The 18,615-nt window shown below is 44.3% G+C and overlaps 1 protein-coding gene across 1 annotated transcript in view; it reads left to right on the top strand.

Annotated features, from left to right (window-relative positions):
* The window catches only part of COL4A4 (collagen type IV alpha 4 chain), a 158,817-nt gene that overhangs the window by 23,727 nt on the left and 116,475 nt on the right, over positions 1 to 18,615 (top strand). The window contains exon 4 of the mRNA XM_031008834.3: positions 272 to 349. Coding sequence (XP_030864694.2) covers positions 272 to 349 — 78 coding nt within the window. The remainder of the gene's footprint in view (positions 1 to 271; positions 350 to 18,615) is intronic.

The following is an 18,615-nucleotide window of genomic DNA, read 5'->3' as shown; positions in this document are numbered from 1 at the left end:
AACTGCAGAAGATTCCAGTTAAAGCCAAACGACTTTAGAAGGATACTTATTTTCCTTCAGCATCCTCAGTTTTGGAAGCTTCTTGCTCATATAATCAACCCTCCTTATTATTAAGCTACTGTGTAAGTTCTTCATCTTTTTATATGTCATGATTAGTCTTTTCTTCTCATGGAGTCAAAGGTAAACCAAGAGCGTTTGTTATAATGTATGTGTTATGCACGTAGTTAAACGATGAGTACTGGTATACTAAATAAGATGCTTCACTTTCCAGAGTGGAAAGAAATACGTTGGTCCTTGCGGAGGAAGAGATTGCTCTGTTTGCCACTGTGTTCCTGAAAAGGGGTCTCGGGTAAGTGATGTAAAAACCAACATGGGCAGCATTCCTGAATTTTGAGAACTTGTGAATATTTAATATAAAGTAATCCCAGATTCTTGGCAAATTTTAGTCCTCGATAATGTTTATGTATTTCACAGCCGATGTTTTTCACATTCTAATAGCAATCTCAACTATATTAGACAGTCCAGGCTTAGAAGACAGTCTAGGAAACTGCGATTCACCCATTGTTTTATATGACACTAGTCTTGTGAATTGTCCTGTGGAGGAAGGGTCCTGGTGTGAAATGGTAATTACTGGGTCACCATCCTGAAATATGGCATTTTAAAGGCTCTGAGAGGTACTGAAGTTGGTAGAAAAAAATCCAAGTTTGTTTGGTCTTTCCAGACAGTTGACCATAGGACTCTTTCTTGGATTGTCACTATTGAAACAAGTGGCACAGTGTTCTAATGAAGTGATAGCTATATTTTTTGTATGCTTGTTGTGTGCCAGGCACTGTTCTATGAGTTCAAAATGCTTCTGCTCATTGACTTCTCATAAGAACCTTCTTAGGATACCATGTTTGCAGTGCAGGAGACTGAAGCCCAGGAAAGTTAGTGTCTTGCTCAAGTCCACCCAGAACGGTCGCGTTGATGACCACGCTAGATTCTCTGTTCTGCAAAGCCAAGAACCTCTTTGGTTACTGTCTGTCAGGTCTCTTGAACATTTGTTAATGTCTCCCCCATGTTCTGACAGCAGCCCACTAATTCATTTGTGATAAAGTATTAGATCAAACAATTCTCTAATTACAATTACTCCCACAATCTCACAAGAAAGGAGTGTGGTATAGAAATTTGGGACAATTTTTGAGTCAGATCAATGATTCTTTTGAAATGTGTCCTCATCCATTCTCGCTGCTGTAACACAATACCATAGACTGGGTGGCTTATGAGAAATTTATTTCTCACAGTCCAGGAGGGTGGGAACCCCAAGAACAAGGTGCCAGCAGATCCAGGGTCTTGCTGAAGGCCTGCTTCCTGGTGTGCAGATGGTGTCTTCTCACTGTATCCTCATATGGTGGAGAGAAAGAGCCCTCTGGGGTCCCATTTATATGGGCATTCATCCAATTCATGATGACTCTGCTCTGATTAATTACCTCCCAAAGACCCCATCTCCTCCTACTATCACCTTGGGGGTTAGAATTTCAACATATGAATTTTGGGGGCCACAAACATTCAGTCTGTAACAGTGTTCAAGTCAATCGTAGGGGGCTGTGCATGACATTCAAAAAGCACAGTACAGTAAAGAGGAATCTACAAGGACACAAAACACTACCCACAAGAGAAGGGACAACATATTTCTCTCATGGTATTGCTTCATCTTTACACAGCAGGTGTGCAATGGGTTCCTTTGTTGGCCTATTTTACTGGGAGCAGCTACCTTATTGAGCATAAGTTATGACAAATCCACTGATGCTTAAACTGCTTTGTTCCTTCTTCAGTACATCAAAAATTTTGTTCATCAGAATTTATCTTGAGCTTTTTCTTTTTTTTTTTGTTTTGAGACAGATTCTCGCTCTGTCACCCAGGCTGGCGTGCAGTGGCGCGATCTCGGCTCACTGCAAGCTCCGCCTCTTAGGTTCACGCCATTCTCCTGCCTCAGCCTCCTCAGTAGCTGGGACTACAGGCGCCCGCCACCATGCCCGGCTCATTTTTTGTATTTTTAGTAGAGACGGGATTTCACTGTGTTAGCCAGGATGGTCTCGATCTCCTGACCTCATGATCCGCCAGCCTTGGCCTCCCAAAGTGCTGGGATTATAGGCGTGAACCACTGCACCAGGCCAGAGAGCTTTTTCTTTTCTATTCTTTTTCTTTTTTAGACAGGGTCTCACTCTGTCACCCAGACTGGAGTGCAATGGCATGATCTTGGCTCACTGCAGCCTCAAACTCTTGGGCTCAAGTGAGCCTCCCACCTCCACCTCCCAAGTGGCTGGGCCTACAGGTACATGCCACTACACTAGGCTAATTATTATTATTATTATTATTATTATTATTATTATTATTTGTAGAGGTGGAGTCTTGCTGTGTTTCTCAGGCTGGTCTCAAACTCCTGGCTTCAAGTGATCCTCCCTCCTTGGCTTCCCAAAGTCCTGGGATTACAGGCATGAGCCACTGTGTGCAGCCGGTCTTGAGCCACTTTCATAATATAATTTTAAAAGTGAAGCTTCAAGAAAACAAAGTCCTTGGCTTTTTTGTGTAAATGTGCACATTATATAGAAAAAAAGCCTGGCTTTTTTGTGAGGTTATTAATGTAAATATACCAAGATTGTACAAATGCAAAAAGGAAAAAAAACCTCAGTGCCTCTAAATTTTATGACTTTGAGCTTCAGGACCAAGATAAATAGATCTGATCAGCCCTGTGGCAAGAAAGAGATGAGCCGACCCCAAAACAAAGAGGACCAGTTGCTTTGATAAAGGCACCTCAGCGGATCTCCCAATGTAAATGAGGCTGAGAGTTGTTTTAGCAGAAAAGGGGATGCTACTGGTTTCCAGCAAGTAGAGACCAGAAGTGCTGTTCAACATCTTACAATGCACAGGACAGTCCCCACACCAAAGAATTATCCATCCCAAATGCCAACTGTGCCAAGATTGAGAAGCCCTGTTCTAATCTCACCTCTGCTCTGTGATGCAAGTATTATTATTTCCACCTTTCAGAGCAAGGAAACTAAATTCCCAACAGTTCTAAATAACTTGCTAGGATGCGGGAGAGCCAGGAATCACACCCAGGTGTCTGGCTTCCACCCCAGCATTTGCTCCATGATTGTGGAAAGATCATTACACAAAGGTACCAACTGCTGGGTTGTAGCATCACTTTGTAAACTCGGGTTGCCACTTGACTCTGACCAAGCCTGGGTTTCCTTGCACGTACCCCCATTGGTCCTTCTCTTCCATGTCCTTGGGCTGTTAAACAAGCACAAGGCATTGCATGTGTAGATGGTGTACTTTCCACCCTCTAAGCAGTCTCTGGATAGGGAAGGCTCCCGGTCCTGAGCGGCACTCTGTTGTGTGTGTCTCTGTGTCTGCGTGGTCAAGGAGAGCTGTGTGTGCCACAACAGGGAGCCTCTGGTCTTCCTGAGATGAATGGGTTTTCCATGGGAAGGCTGCAAGTCGCTGTGACATCTTCCAGCGAGGATTTGGGAGTGTGGCTTGTGCGTAACAGAAGGTGGTTTCGGAAAGCAGCACTGTCAAGTCCTCAGCAGCCGGCCAACCTTCTGAGCTGCAGTGACAGCTCACGGGGGACTATCAGAATAGGATAGTCCTGAGGCTTGAGGGATCTGCCTGAGGCTGCACAGCCCTCAAGTGGCATAGCGGGCTATTCCTAAGAAGGAAAGTGTTCCTCTCTTACAGATTAATGCCCGTAGTGGCAGTAGGTAGTAGTAGGTAGTAGTTTCATCAAACCCCACATCAAAACTGCTATGTCTAAAGCAATCATTGACAGGCAAGGCTGGTTCTGTGCTGAGGAACGACCATGGTTCGCAATTTAACTGGAGAGGAGAGCTAGAGTTAGAGGTGGAGATGGAACAATCTAAGGTGGAGAATCAAGGGGGGCCTCCTTTGATGTCTACAGAATGAAGTCCAGCCCCATCACCGTACTGCTGGAGGCTCACAGTCTAGCCCCAGCATGAGTTTTCATCTGTAATCCCCATTACTGCCCCTTTGACCCTTTCCAGCTGCAGCAGTTGGGCCACTCATTCACTCTTGAAGATAATCTGAATATTTCCACTTCTCTGCCCTTTTCTGAACGCCTTCCAACTTGCACTCTGCCTCTGTCTTTCCTGTTCTTCTCAAAGGAGCTCAGTGGAGATGCCAAACCACAAGGCCTTTCTGCTCATCACAGTCAGTGTCGATGTCTCCCTGCCAGAGCCCCCTAGCAGGCTGCTTACCTGCTTCTCTCTTGCTGTACTTGTCCTGCCCTGCTCTGTAGCTCTGGCTGGATTTGAGTATGAATGTGCCCGACTTTATTGATTAGATTGCAAGCATACACTTCTTGAATGTGGTCATGGGAACACAAGTAAAACATTGATCCTGATTCCTGACCCACTGTGGACACCCTTGAAATATAGTTTGCCTACTTTCACTTCTCCCCTTTGTAAACTGGGGGTCATTTTTTGTACTTTGAGATTATCACAGTAGATAGCACACAACAGGCAGTTAATACACATAAATTAAGAAACTAAAATTCAGGGGCCAGGCATGGTGGTTCACGCCTGTAACCCTAGCACCCTGGGAGGCTGAGGTGGGCGGATCACCTGAGGTCAGGAGTTCCAGACCAGCCTGGCCAACATGGTGAAACCCTACTTCTACTAAAAATACAAAAAATTAGCCAGGCATGGTGGCGGGCGCCTGTAATCCCAGCTACCTGGAAGGCTGAGGCAGGAGAATTGCTTGAACCCATGAGGCGGAGGTTGCAGTGAGCTGAGATTTCGCCATGGCACTTCAGCCTGGGTGACAAGAGTAAAACTCTGTCTCAAAAGAAAAAAAAATAGATTCCAGCCTGGACAGGATTTGGGAGCTGAGCTGGTGGTCAGGCCAGCATGCAGGGGCTCTGTAGGGAGATCTCCCATACCCAAGAGAAGAGGGGGACAGAATTAGTGGGGAGTCTCTTCCCCAACCCTAGACTTTCTCCCCACACACTAGCATTTAAGCCTGTTATGAAATGAGTAATCTCACATAGTTCAAATTCCCTTGTGAATTTCAGGTAGGGTCAGAAATAAGCACTTTGAGCAGCAGCAACAAATAAGAGGGTTGCAGCTCTTGGACATTTTAAGGTACAATGGCACCCTGGGAAGAGCTCCAGGCTGAGGGGAGGAGACTGGAGCTTACCTCCTTGATCTTTCGCAGGTTCAGAGCCCTCACCTGGGATGTGAGAATTTGTCCTAGAGGGGGCTGGTTGGTCCCCTCGGCTCTAGCAGCCCATGGTTCTGTGATATGGGGCGTGGGTTTTCACATATGACAGCTATTTACTTGGCTTCCCAAATGACTTGTGACCAGGCCCTAACATTTCCGTGAACCTCACTATGGCCCATCTTTAAGGGTGTGAATGAGGTATATCAGGCAGGATTTTCTATTATTCCTTATCAGTTTCAAGGGAGGAAGCTCTCTGTGTTTACTGGTGGGCTCCTTGCAGGGAAAATTACATATCCTTACAAATTAGCATGAGGACCTTTTATAAGTTATACTTTAGTAACAAGGATGATAATAAAGACACTGTCCACATATTGTTTTCTATTCAAGGGAGTATAACAATTGCGAAATTAACAAAACCTTATGATGTGGTGGTTTTACAAACACGGAGGTCAAATGACGTAAAGGTCAAGAATTGTCTTAGTCTTTTTGGTTTGAAAACCAAAATCAAACATGAGTGAGTCATTCTTTCTTCTGAGAATTTCAAATCACTAAAAAACTGCAAGTATTTTCCCTGCGATCTCATTCACTCATCCCTTAGACTCCTAAGAGCTTGCATTCCATGATAAAAATGGAATTTACTTGGGAAAGTTTAATTACTGTTAACACTTTTCATTTCATTGAATTACTTGCACTCAAAGTTCTAGAATTCAGTCTCATTACCACTCACACAGCTGTGTTTTAGGACATTTTCTACCTGTAGCCTGATACATGGTTCAGAACAATAATTTTTATGTCCCCAAAGTTCACTTAAGTCAATTGTGTTCCATTTTGATGTAAACAAGTTCCAGTGACAATTAGAAGTTGGCAAAGGTGGTCTTTCAACCCCTGAGCTTGTTGGGTTTGCTTTTTTTGTTCTTCTTGCTATATCTTCCTCCTCCAAGAACTCTCTGGCTCATTTTGTCACTACTGGAGAATTCCCTGGTAAATGAAGTCCCTGTCAGAGATGGCAGACTCAGATGTCCTTGGGGAATAGCTGCTGACCTGAATGTGGTAATGGGGAGAGGAGGTGCTCAGGACGGGGCTACTAGGAGCTGGACGGTGCATTTGTCATTTAAAGGCATCAGAATTCAGAATTTTAAAAAAACCCAGTGCCTAGCAATTAACACACTCCCCAGTAAAATTCAGCCCACCAGCTTCCAGTTTATAATTTGGGCTTAGCTTGTTAAAATGTCCCCCCATGTCAAGAACAGGAACCTTGATTTCTGAAGAATAGAAAACTTGCAAAAGTTAAAGGCTGAATCTTCAGCTATAGGATGATCTGTGTAGGCTTGAGTAAGGATTTCTTTCTTTTTAAAATTCTTTTTCTTTTTTTTTTTCTTTTTTGAGATGGAGTCTCTCTCATTCAGGCTGGAGTGTCGTGGCGCTATCTCGGCTCACTGCAACCTCTGCCTCCTGGGTTCAAGCAATTCTCCTGCCTCAGCCTCCCGAGTAGCTGGGATTACAGGCACCCCCACCGCACTTGGCTAATGTTTGTATTTTTAGTAGAGATGGGATTTTGCCATGTTGGCCAGGCTGGTCTCAAACTCCTGACCTCAGGTGATCTGCCAACCTCAGCGTCCCAAACCGCTGGGATTACAGGCGTGAGCCACCACGCCTGGCCTTGAGTAAGGATTTCTGGACAGGGTTTGGGAGGCCTAGAGAGTAAAGGAAGGATCCCTGCCTATCATTTAATACTATTTGGCCTATTAATAAATCATAGTGGTAGAAGTAGCAGCAGCAGCTGATGTCTACATGAGAAAATAACTCCAACTAACTAACATCATTTCAGTAGGCTGAGAAATATCTCTTTAAATCCAGCATCCGTGCATGAGAAAAGAGAGAAAAGAAGCTTTTATCTGCCTACTACACTGTAGAATGTATTACCTATTTTCCAAACAGACCGAGTCTACGTATAGAGCTAACATAACAAGACTCTCCCCTGGGAATCCTAGTTGTGGTTTGGGTCTGAAGGCAGGTTTGGGCACATCTGCCCTGGTCAGTCACCTCATTAACTTGTCAGTGATTTGCAACAGGGCCTTTGGTCTCCTCATGTGGAGTTCAATTCCACAGCAACAACTGCCAAACTGTGTGACCCAGCATGACCCAGGCCAGGCTGGGTGCAGAGCTCAGCAAATGCACGGCCACACTGAACTTGTTATTGGCAAGAAATAAGGGCTAGCGATACAGGTGCACTCAAAAGCAGGGCACAGTTTGGGGGAAATAATCTACTATATAGGAAAATAGAAAGCACTTAGTATAAGAATACCTCTTCAGTACAAATGTAACGTCTGACTAATTAGCTAAGATGAGGAATTATAATGGTTTTAGGAAATAAAAGCAAATTTCTCCTTTCAAACAACCATATTCAATAATTTGCCAAGAAATCCACAAACAGCTGTCTCCAAGGTGCTTATTTCTTTGTAACACAATCTTTTTTTTGTTTATTTTTTGTTTTTTAGACAGAGTCTTGCTCTGTCGCCAGGCTGGAGTGCAGTGGTGCAATCTTGGCTCACTGCAACTTCCACCTCCTGCGTTCAAGCGATTCTCCTGCCTCAGCCTCCCAAGTAGCTGGGATTACAGGCACACACCACCATGCCCGGCTAATTTTTGTATTTTTAGTAGAGCCGGGATTTCACCATGTTGACTAGGCTGGTCTTGAATTCCTGGCCTCAAGAGATCTGCCCATCTCGGCCTCCCAAAGTGCTGGGATTACAGGCATGAGCCACTGCACTCGTCCTCTATCACACAATCTTAACGGCAATGAATAATAATACCAATAATAATAGCTTTCCATTCATTCGGCAAGTAACCATTGAGCACTTGCCACATGCCAGGCATCCAACCAGGCCATGGAGGCCTCAGTCGTAAAGAAGAAAGTCCCTGCAGCCTGGAGCTCAGAGCCAAACCGAGAGACAGACAAGACTCCCCTCCGGCCACTATTTCTGGCTGCCTGAGGAGCGCCAGGCACTGTTTGAGGTGCTCAAGTCACGTCAGGGAAAAGATGAGACAAAAATCCTTGCTCCCTCCCCAGGTGGACAATTTGGTGCCCTGGCTTGCTTTGCATGGGAGCATATGGGGGTCAGGGCACAGGGAGCTGTGGGTTAGCACTTGAGCTTGAACCGGGTGGAATTAGAACTCTCCTAGCCACAGTCTGAAGGAGAAGCCTTCTGTCAGTTTCTATGGCTGTGTAACAAATGACCATATACATGGTGGCTTAATACAACAGAAATGTATTCTCTAGAGGCCAGAAGTCCAAAAGCAAGCTGCTGGCACTGCCAGACTCCCTCCACGGCTCTGGGGGAGAACCTGCTCCTTGCCTCCTTCCACTCCTTGTGGTGTCAGCAGTCCTTGGCATTCCTTGGTTCGTAGCGGCCTCACTCCAGTCTGTGCCTCTGTCTTCACATCGCCTGCTCCTCTATGTGTCCACATCAATCTCCCTCTGCGTCCTCCTTATAAAGGTGCATGTGGTAGCATTTAGGGCCCACCTAAATCACCCAGGAGAAACTCTTCATCTCAAGAACCTTCACTTTATCAGGTCTTTTGCCGTCTAAGGCAATAGTCACAGGCTCTGGGCTTAAGACACGTCGTATCTTATTTTGTGGTGCCATTCAGCTCCCTACAAGTGTTCAGACAAGGGGAACAGCCTCCGCTCGAGCCCTGAAGTGGGAAGGAGACAGGCTGGCATGTTTGAGGTACTGAAACGTGACTAGAGAGACGTTTGACCACAGTGGGTAAGAAACCTGGCAGCATGCAATGCAGCTTAAAAAGCAGATGGGCAGGGTAGGTTGGCTCATGCCTGTAATCCCAGCACTTTGGGAGGCCAAGGTGGGTGGATCATGAGGTCAGGAGTTCAAGATCAGCCTGGCTAACATGGCAAAAACCCGTCTCTACTAAAAAAATACAAAAATTAGCTGGGCATGGTGGCGGGTGCCTGTAATCCCAGCTACTGGGGAGGCTGAGGCAGAGAATTGCTTGAACCTGGGAGGCGGAGGCTGCACTGGGCCGAGATCATGCCACTGCACTCCAGCCTGGGCGACAGAGTGAGACTCCATCTTTAAAAAAAAAAAAAAAAAGAAAGAAAGAAAAAGAAAAAAAAAGCAGACAGGTTTTCCTGCATAATAAGAAATTTTTGAAAGATTTTAAGAAGGGAAGAAGCAGATTGGATTTATGTTATAAGATGATCTGGTGCTGTTTGGAAAATGTGGCTGGTGGCAGGTAGGTAATGTTAGGGAAAACCTGTTACGAGGCTGCTGCAGTCATGCAGGTGGGAAGTCTTGGTGGCTTAGCGAGGGGATGAGTGTGGAGGGTAGGGAAGTGGATGGGAGGTGGACATATTTGGGAGGCAGACTTGATAGGAATGAGGAGACTCACCTGGTGCAGTTGGGGCAGGCAGTTAGAGGCATGCGGGCCTCCCAGGAGAGGTGTAAGCTGCTGTGCAGACAGTGGTGCATCCTCAGGAAGCACGTTTCAGGGGCGATCATGAGTCCAGGTTTGGACTTGCAGCGCTTGTGGTCAGTTGGATATGTGACTGGCACTCAGAAAGAAAGGTCTGGGTTGGGGAGGGACACGGAGGGATTGTCTGACTGTGGGTGAAGTTGACCCCTTGGAAATGGATGCTTTGGCTGGAGAGAAAGTGACAAGAAGACAGGGCAGCCCTGAAGAGCTCTGGGGGAGACTCCAAACAGGGGGAAGAGGGGGCCACAAGGCACAGGTGGGAGCAAATCAAGACAAGGCCAAGGGGCAGGGATGCTGGAGAACAGGGCAGGCAAGAAGGAGGGAGAGTTGAGTGGGTTAGAGCTTGTCAGGGAGCTCACCAGGAGCCCTTAGCCTTGTTTAGGCCCCGCAGAAGATGCAGATGCCATGTTTTAAAATGGGAAAACCCTTCTCGAGTGGCCTGGAGTAAGGGGTGACCTTGTTGTTCAGTGGCAAAGCCATGTCTCCTGGTTCTCAGTGCAGGGTTCTTCCCGCTGCCCCATGCTGCCTCTTAAGAACACAGTGAACATCTCGAATGAGTGTTACTCCAGGCTAAATCCCTCAGTTGCCCCTATTTCATTGTGAACAAGTGCGGTTACTTTAAGGTACAAGAAAACACTCTGCCACTGAAGTCCAGTCTCTGAATCGTCTACTGTTGATAACACCTTTTGTTGTTTATTTTGATAACTCTTCCTGGCACCTAACGGGCCTTTTTCCTGCAATAGGGGAGGCTCCTGGAGGCACTGCCAGAGGATTCGTGAGTGATGTTGTAGTGTCACCCAGTGGCTGACTGGTTGAATTACAATCAAGCCTTAAAAAGGAGGGAAGCATTAGAAAAGAAAGGAATGATAATAATAATGGATTAAGAATAATGAGACTCATAAAAAGGATGAATATATTTAAAAGAATATTTATTTGTTAATTTTAATTGTGGAAGTTTTAATTGATCATGTAATCCATGAGTATATGTTTAGAATTTATACTGTGCAAGACAGTGGTCAAGATGCTGAGGTGGAAATAAAAACATACATGAATCCCTGGCTACAAAAAGTGTACCAGAGGCCAGGCGCAGTGGCTTATGCCTGTAACCCTAGCACTTTGGGAGGCCGAGGGGGGCGGATCACTTGAGGTCGGGAGTTCGAGAGCAGCCTGGCCAACATGGCAAAACGCCATCTCTGCTAAAAATACAAAAATTAGCCAGGCGTGGTGGTGGCCGCCTGTAATCCCAGCTACTTGGGAGGCTGAGGCAGGAGAATTGCTTGAACTGGGAGGCAGAGGTTGCAGTGAGCTGAGATTGCACCACTGTATTCCAGCCTGGGTGACAGAGTGAGACTCTGTCTCAAAAAAAAAAAAAAAAAAAAGTATACTAGAAGACATCACCCCAAGCAGATATTAAGCAAAGTAGCAAGGCAATAATGAAAAATAGGTGATGACGTTATTTAGTCATTAATTATTTTAGGGTAGATGTGGTAGTTTGGAGGGGAGTGAAATTGATGAGGACTGCAGTTAAATGGAAGCAGAAACCTTGAAATCAGAACTGAACAGCCTCAGGTCCTTTGTCTCATGTCTTTGAGTCTCAGCTTCCTCCTTTGGGAATGAGGTCGTAGATACAGGGATGACTTTCTGCTTTACAGGGTGGTAAGGATTCCATGAGAAGAATGTATTAACACACTGTTGTGTTGTGTCTAGATTCGTACATGGTGGCAGTTATTACTGCTACTGTTATGACTATTATATTTTTGGAGGGATGGCAGAATTTGAGCTACAGGTAAAGAAAGGCTACTCTGACCTCATGGAAACAAGTGTGATTGGGGCAGAGGGTGGGGGTGTGGAAACTGCAGGGAATAAGGTTGGCGGGTGTGCGGAAAGGAGATTGTCCCCATTGCAGGTGTTGGTGAAAGCAATGACACCAGGAAAGGGGTGACTGAAGAAGATTCATTGACGGTTTGCATGGGGCAGTGGGGAGAAGATCAGGGTTAAGGAGACGTGAGAGATTGGTGCTTGTGGAACCCGTGCGAGAGATGACAAGACCATGGGCCAGGTGCTTGGCAGTGGGAGGAAGGTAAGATGGGAGCATGAGATTTGGGTTTTGGTTCAAAGCGAGATGTGATTGACTTGGTCATGAGAAGGACATGGAGAATGAGGGAAAGAGGGTGACAAGGTTGGCAGCTGGATGGCGAGCTTACATGATGCCAGGAACAGAGTTACTCTCTTCAGTTACAGGGAAGAAGGAGGCAGAGGGCTGAGCTCAGCTTTGACCCAATGTGTGAGATGAATTAACAGGGGAAGAGGATGCAAGAAAGTTTCTAGAAAACAGTTGGGGATATAGGATAGGACCAGAAAGTTAAATTTGAGAACCACAAAAAATAGAGGTATTCAGTTAATTCAATTAATAACATTGTGTCCTAAAGAAACTTTATAAAAGAACATTGAGTGTATCTGGATAGACTGTTTTTAAGTGTAAAAATAAGAAGAGGCTTGAAGGGATTGAAATGTCACTCCGGGCATGGCATGAGCGTGATTTAGTGGATGAACCCTCCATTGTGCTAGGCTCAGGCTCAGGTAGGGGGAAGAGGAGAGGTTTAGGTGAGAGACTGACTGGTCCAAGTGTGAATCTGAGCTTGCTAGGTGTGAGAGCCTGAATAAGTTACACCTTCCTTCATCTATATGGGGATCATAGCCTACACTATTCAGTGTTGCTGGTTGCATTAAATAAGGTAAGGTATGGAGCATGGCAGCCACATAATCCATAACCAAGCCTAATAAATACATTCCTTCCCCTTCCTGTGACATTTTTGATGATAAACGTCATGGTCTTAAGAGTTCAAGGGTGATTTGGAAAATCTGTATAATTAGTATAACAAAAGCATCTTTCTCATTTGTTCAGTTATTCATTTATTTATACCTTGCACTGATTTATACCTTGCATTTATTTATACCTTCTGGCTGAGAAAGAGCAGGAAGTCACGGCAGAAAAAGTGTGGCTGTACCTGTATTTGTAGTTGTTTATTTGTAGTGTTTCTCCTAGTGCTCCTACTGACAAAATGACAAACGATTTCTTAGATTTTTGTCATTCTCCATATGTTTTGGTCCCTGGGGCAACCAGATCATTGCCAGCCAAAAAGGCTGATTTGAAGATTTTGGTTTTTAAAAAGTACAGTACATACCCTCTTATCTTTTGGTCTCTTTTACTAAGTTGTTATGAAATAAAAGTAATTTTATCTTAGCCCTGTTCAAGAGACATTCTAGACTTAGGCAACCGACAAGGGACAAAATCCTAAAGGAATGCCCTGGCCTCAGAAGACAGGGAGGCCGGCGGTTCTGTGTCTGCTCTCATCTCCTTCATCCTTTATTTGTACAGCTGGCCCGAGAGCCTACTGCTGCTCTAGGGAGGCGCAAATAACAGGTTTGATGATACGGTGTCAATTCGGCCTTTGAACCAAAAGAAAGAAAGAAAGAGATGATCTAGTGGCTTCACATGGCATGCCAAAGTTTCCTCAGCTGTCAAGCTGATTGTCATTTCTGGATTCAGCGGCTCTGTCTTCTGACTTCGAAGCTGCAGAGGCAGTTGCGTGCGCACGTAGCCAAAAAAACCCAGGGGTGCTGTGCATCTGAAAGCCAGTCATTCCACTGGGTGGTTTTTCTCTTTTTGCTAGACTGACTCTGGCACAGCAACTTGTTTTATAGCAGGTTATTGTTGGTGGTGGAGAGTGCAGGGTTAGGACTGGGTGAAATATTTCTTTAAAGACTTTTTTTAGTGATGCAAAATTCCTGTGATTATTTAATGATTCTCTAGTTATAAAAATGTCTTTTATGGGCCTGCTACTTATGTCTATTTGTCCTGAAGTGAATTCTATTATAACCTTATGAAAAAGTAAGCCTACATATTTACCTGTAAGCACAAGTTCTTTTACTGACCCATTCTTTTACATGAAACAATTTAAAGAAAATAGAATTATTCTCCGTATGCTGTGAATAAATTATTTACTCAGGTGAACTAACAAATGACTATTTCAAAGATTGGTGTTTGGGAAATTTTGTTGAGCAGCTTTCTGACAGATTTTGTTCTGTTATTCGAGGTTTAATGTATTTCCTTTAAAAATTTATCATGTAGCAAAATACTTATTAAAATACGAAAAAACCGCACTAAATACAAAATCACAAAGTCTTCATAGTTGTAAAAAAGGAGAAATTTATGTTAGTTTTTCCACTTGCAAAGTAGGGATAGTATTTGCCATTGCATATGGTTGAAATAAAGGCATAACAACACCTACATTATAGCTCAACAGCAAAAAACACCAACATCCCTGTTATTCAGAGTCACTGCTCATGGTGTGAAGTTGTACTCTGCACAGTTTGCTGTGGAATCATTGCCATTTTGCATAATTACTGTTAACCAGCATTCTAGGAATGACAATTCAGAGACATAAGACAGCATTTACACTTATCCCTTTGCATCCATGAGGAATTGGTTCCAGTTCCCCTGTGGATACCAAAATCCATGGATACTCACATCCCTGATACGAAATTGCATAGTATCTGCATATAACCTATGCACATCCTCCCAAATACTATAAATCATTTCTAGGTTATTTAGAATTCTATGTAAATGCTATATACAGTATACAGTTGTTATACTGTATTTTAAATTTTTTAATTTTTGTTGTATTGTTCTTTTCTGTTTATTGATTTTTAAATATTTTCCATCTGGATCGGTTGAGTCCTCAGAACGGGAGCCAGGGATATGGAGGGCCGCTTGTCTTGCCTTGGGGTAGAAGTGGGCTACCTTATTATTTTATGAAGAGTTTGTTGTTCTCTGCCTTTCTTACCATCATGACCTTGGGCACTTAGACTCGGCCTTCCCCTCCAGGAGCAGAGGTTGGGTGGCTGTGGGCTTGGGAGGGACAGACAAGTGAAGACGATATGATAGTCTCGGGTGAGAGTGTTACTGCAGAGGCACCTTGGAGAGGCATCTCCTTCTCCAGAACAGGTGCAGGAGATCAGGGGAATCTTTCCACTGCAGCCTTGAGAGATGAATCAGCCAGAGGCAGAGAGGGGGCGCTCCCGGGACAGGACAGCCTGTGCAAACACTGTGAAAGAACAGAGCTTGTCTAGAAATCCGGTGCAGGGAGGTCAGGGTGGCAGGCTGGGAGGAGTGAGGAGATGGTGAGAGAGACGGGTTAGCATCCTTCAATAATGCAAATAACCATTCCCTGCTTTACTTTTTTTTTTCCTCCCGAAGTATTTTATATGGGCAGGGTGCAGTGGCTCACGCCTGTAATCCCAGCACTTTGGGAGGCCAAGGCAGGAGGATCACTTGAGGTCAGGAGTTCGAGATCAGCCTGGCTAATGCAGTGAAACCCAGTCTCTACTAAAAATACAAAATTTAGACGGGTGTGATGGCGCGCGCCTGTGGTCGCAGCTACGGGGGAGGCTGAGGCAGTAGAATCGCTTGAATCTGGGAGGCAGAGGTTGCAGTGAGGTGAGATCACACCACTGCACTCCAGCCTGGGAGAAAGAGTGAGACTCCATCTCAAGAAAAAAAAACAAAAAAAAAATAAAGTATTTTATATGGCATTTTCTCAAATCAGCACACATTTCTATACTAAATGGAGTTTTATTATTCTTACTGTTGTGTTAAGTATTTCCACTCCTTTTTTTCCCCTCTGCAAACTTCCCATTAGCTCACTGGATTCGGTATTGCATGCCTAAAATGAAATACATTAAAGAGATTTATAGTCAGTTAATTGGCTGTCTCTTTTTCAGTTACCCTTTTATATTCAAGCGTGCATTTTGGTATGTATCTAAATAATACATTACTGTAAAGTACTGCATTCACAAAAGATAATTTGGGGAAGTTTATGTATAAATTGCATGCATGATGAAAAGATAATTCCCAAACTTAATGAAAAAGCATTTATTTCCTGAATGTTATATGTAGAAAACATGGGAGCTTTTAAATTATGTTAATTAATCTTATTTCTAACACAGATTAGACAGAAAGGTGCTCTGAAGTCATTGTTTGTTTTTACTTTTAGAATGTAGTTTAGAATTTGTGCAGTCACCTATTGTAAGTTGATAAACCCTCACAATGCCCCAAATGGTTTGTGCTCACGTAATTACACTTTGTATTTTATTGTTGTCTTTTTCATAATACATATTTATGTATTTAAGTTTCCTTTAAAATTCTAAGCTTTTAGCATTTATATGGATACTCAATAAATAGTAGCTATTTAACAATGATGAGTGAGCATGAAGAAAAGGGAAAATGCATATAAAATATAGTTTTGATTTGTAAAATTTAGGCAGATGTTAAAGGTTGTCAATCATGTTTGTCGAGTTAATGACTTAATGGTGAACAAGAAGTGGTAATTAATCTTTATTATAAAATCACTTCTGCTGATGGTAAGATGTACACAAAGTATGAGGTTGGTGAAGAAGTAAATGCGGTCTTTGCCATTGCTTTTAAAAGGCAAAAACCACAATTACTTTTGTACCAACCTCATAGAATGTAAAATTGTCCTGGCTTTTGTTTTCACTTATGAGACATGCAGTTTCTTTTATGTCCTAGAAATGTTCATTTATAAACATCTATTTAGGGAAAGTGTCTGTTCTTTTGTTTCTCTACTGGTGGGATTATATGACATACTATTCTGTGGCTTGTTTTTCTCCTTTAGCAATTATCCATTTATAATAATAACATGTAATAACAATAGTTAGCATTTGTTATGCCAGGCACTATGCTAAACACCATTACGTGCATTATTCTTTTTATGCTCAAAAGCCATTGACAGATAAAAATGCCAAGGTACAGAGAGGTTAAGAAACATACCCAAGGTCACACAGCAAGTCAGTGTGGTCCTGGGCTTCAAACCCAGGAGGTTGACGCATAGCCTGGGTGCTCAGTCACTCTGTTTCTCCCTCGTGAGCTTGGGGAGGATGTTCTATGTCGGCCTGAACAGATGGACTTTGCTGGCAGCTTGCACGTTCTTTTGGGGTCCCACATGTCTTCCTCAGACCTGTTGTTTCTGTGCTCAGGCTCTGGGGGACTTCAGCTGCTGGCATCTGTGTCTGTCAGGGCTTTTTTCAAAGCCCCGGAGGCACAGTTGGCAGGCACTCCATACCCATCACCAGGGCCCTCAGCCAAGGAGATAAATACCCCCACTCCCTTTCCCTAGGGCGGGATAACACTGAGATGTGGGCTCCCCTCAGGGTTAAGTCCCAGGCGCCCACAGTATAACTGACCTGAAACTGCCCCTTTCTTGGCTGCCTTCAGTTCCATGGGTCGTGCTCTGTTCCTGACCTGCACCTCCTTCACTTCTCAAATGGAGAAGTTGGTCTCATTGACTTCTCGTCCTCTGTGTTGCTCCTGGAGCACCCCGATGAAGTCAGGCTGTGAGGGCTTTCGCTGTTTGAAGGCACCCTAATTTATTCACTAAGTCTCAGGTTGGTGCCTTTCCCGTGGATTTCCGGTTTCTCTTGCTATTGCATATAACACTGTGGTGAATGTTCTTGCACTATTCTTACGGGGCTCCTGCCCCATCTCCCTCCTGGTGTCTGGGCCTGGCCAAGGCCAGCAGCACTATCTAAAGTGACATCCCACCTGGGCACGGTGGCTTACACCTGTAATTCCAGCACTTTGGGAAGCTGAAGGCAAGCGGATCACCTGAGGTCAGGAGTTTGAGACCAGCCTGGCCAACATACTGAAACCCAGTCTCTACTAAAAATACAAAAATTAGCCGGGTGTGGTGGCATGCAACTGTAATCCCAGCTACTCGGGAGGCTGAGGTGGGAGGATCACTTGAACTCGGGAGGTGGAGGCTGCAGTGAGCCGCGATCACACCACTGCACTCCAGCCTGCGAAACAGAGTGAGACCCTGTCTCAAAAAATAATAATAATAGTAAATAAAAATAAACAAAGTGACACCCCAAGTGTGGATCAGGACCAAGTGGGTCTTAGTTACTGTTTCTTCTAGTCAAGGTGCTCTCTGACCTTCTACCCAATGTGGGGTTGACCACATGAGGAGCTCTGGCCTTCATGCTATGCGATTGTCTGGGGCCCTTTGGTTGAGCCCTGGTTTTGGAGGGTGGCTGCCTAGCAGAACACTTCCATTTGCCCATGAAGTATTTCCTTGATGGGACTGCACAACATTGGGTTGCCAGAGTAGGGCTGGCATGCTGATTTCGGGTGACTCCAGTTTTTATATAGATGCGACTCTGCAAGAAATATTTTGCTCAGGGCCCTGCATTCCCAAGCGGCAACCCTGTATTAGCCCTGGAGACCTAAGACATCTGATCTGAGCAGATATCTCCTAAACCCTGCCAAGCTTTTCTGTCCATACATCAAGACTTACTTGCTTATTTAATGCAGTCATCCATGCTGTTTTGTGAAGCAAGAAATTATAAAATAATTTTTCTTAAATCTTTGCAAAAATTTTGAGAGGTATGAAATATTGCAAGTCGAACTCTTGATCTCAGGTGATCTGCCCGCCTCGGCCTCCCAGAGTGCTGGGATTACAGGTGTGAGCCACTGCACGTGGTCGGGATATCACTTTAGATGGTGCTGCTGGCCTTGGCCAGGCCCAGACCCCAGAAGGGAGATGGGGCAGGGCCCTGAGACATGGGTTCCGAGGTAGGAGCGCCATAAAGCTTCTTCACTTAAAACAAGAGGTGGCGTTTTCATTCATGGAAAGTTGGATTACATAAATTTAATGTGACATGGAGACTAATTCCAAAATATGACTAAGAAATTAGATAAAAGCAGCCAAAAAAGAAATGTTGTCCTTCGAAAGGGCAGGCAAATCATTAGTTATTTGAAGTAAATAAAAGATCTGGCAGTTTCCCTTACTCTATTTGTGTCATGAACATAAAGGTAAATAAAAC

Source organism: Gorilla gorilla, chromosome 11, assembly GCF_029281585.2.
Source record: "Gorilla gorilla gorilla isolate KB3781 chromosome 11, NHGRI_mGorGor1-v2.1_pri, whole genome shotgun sequence".
Taxonomy (NCBI): Eukaryota; Metazoa; Chordata; class Mammalia; order Primates; family Hominidae; genus Gorilla; species Gorilla gorilla.
Note: the sequence above shows the minus strand (reverse complement) of the source record. Positions and strands in the feature narration are given on the sequence as shown.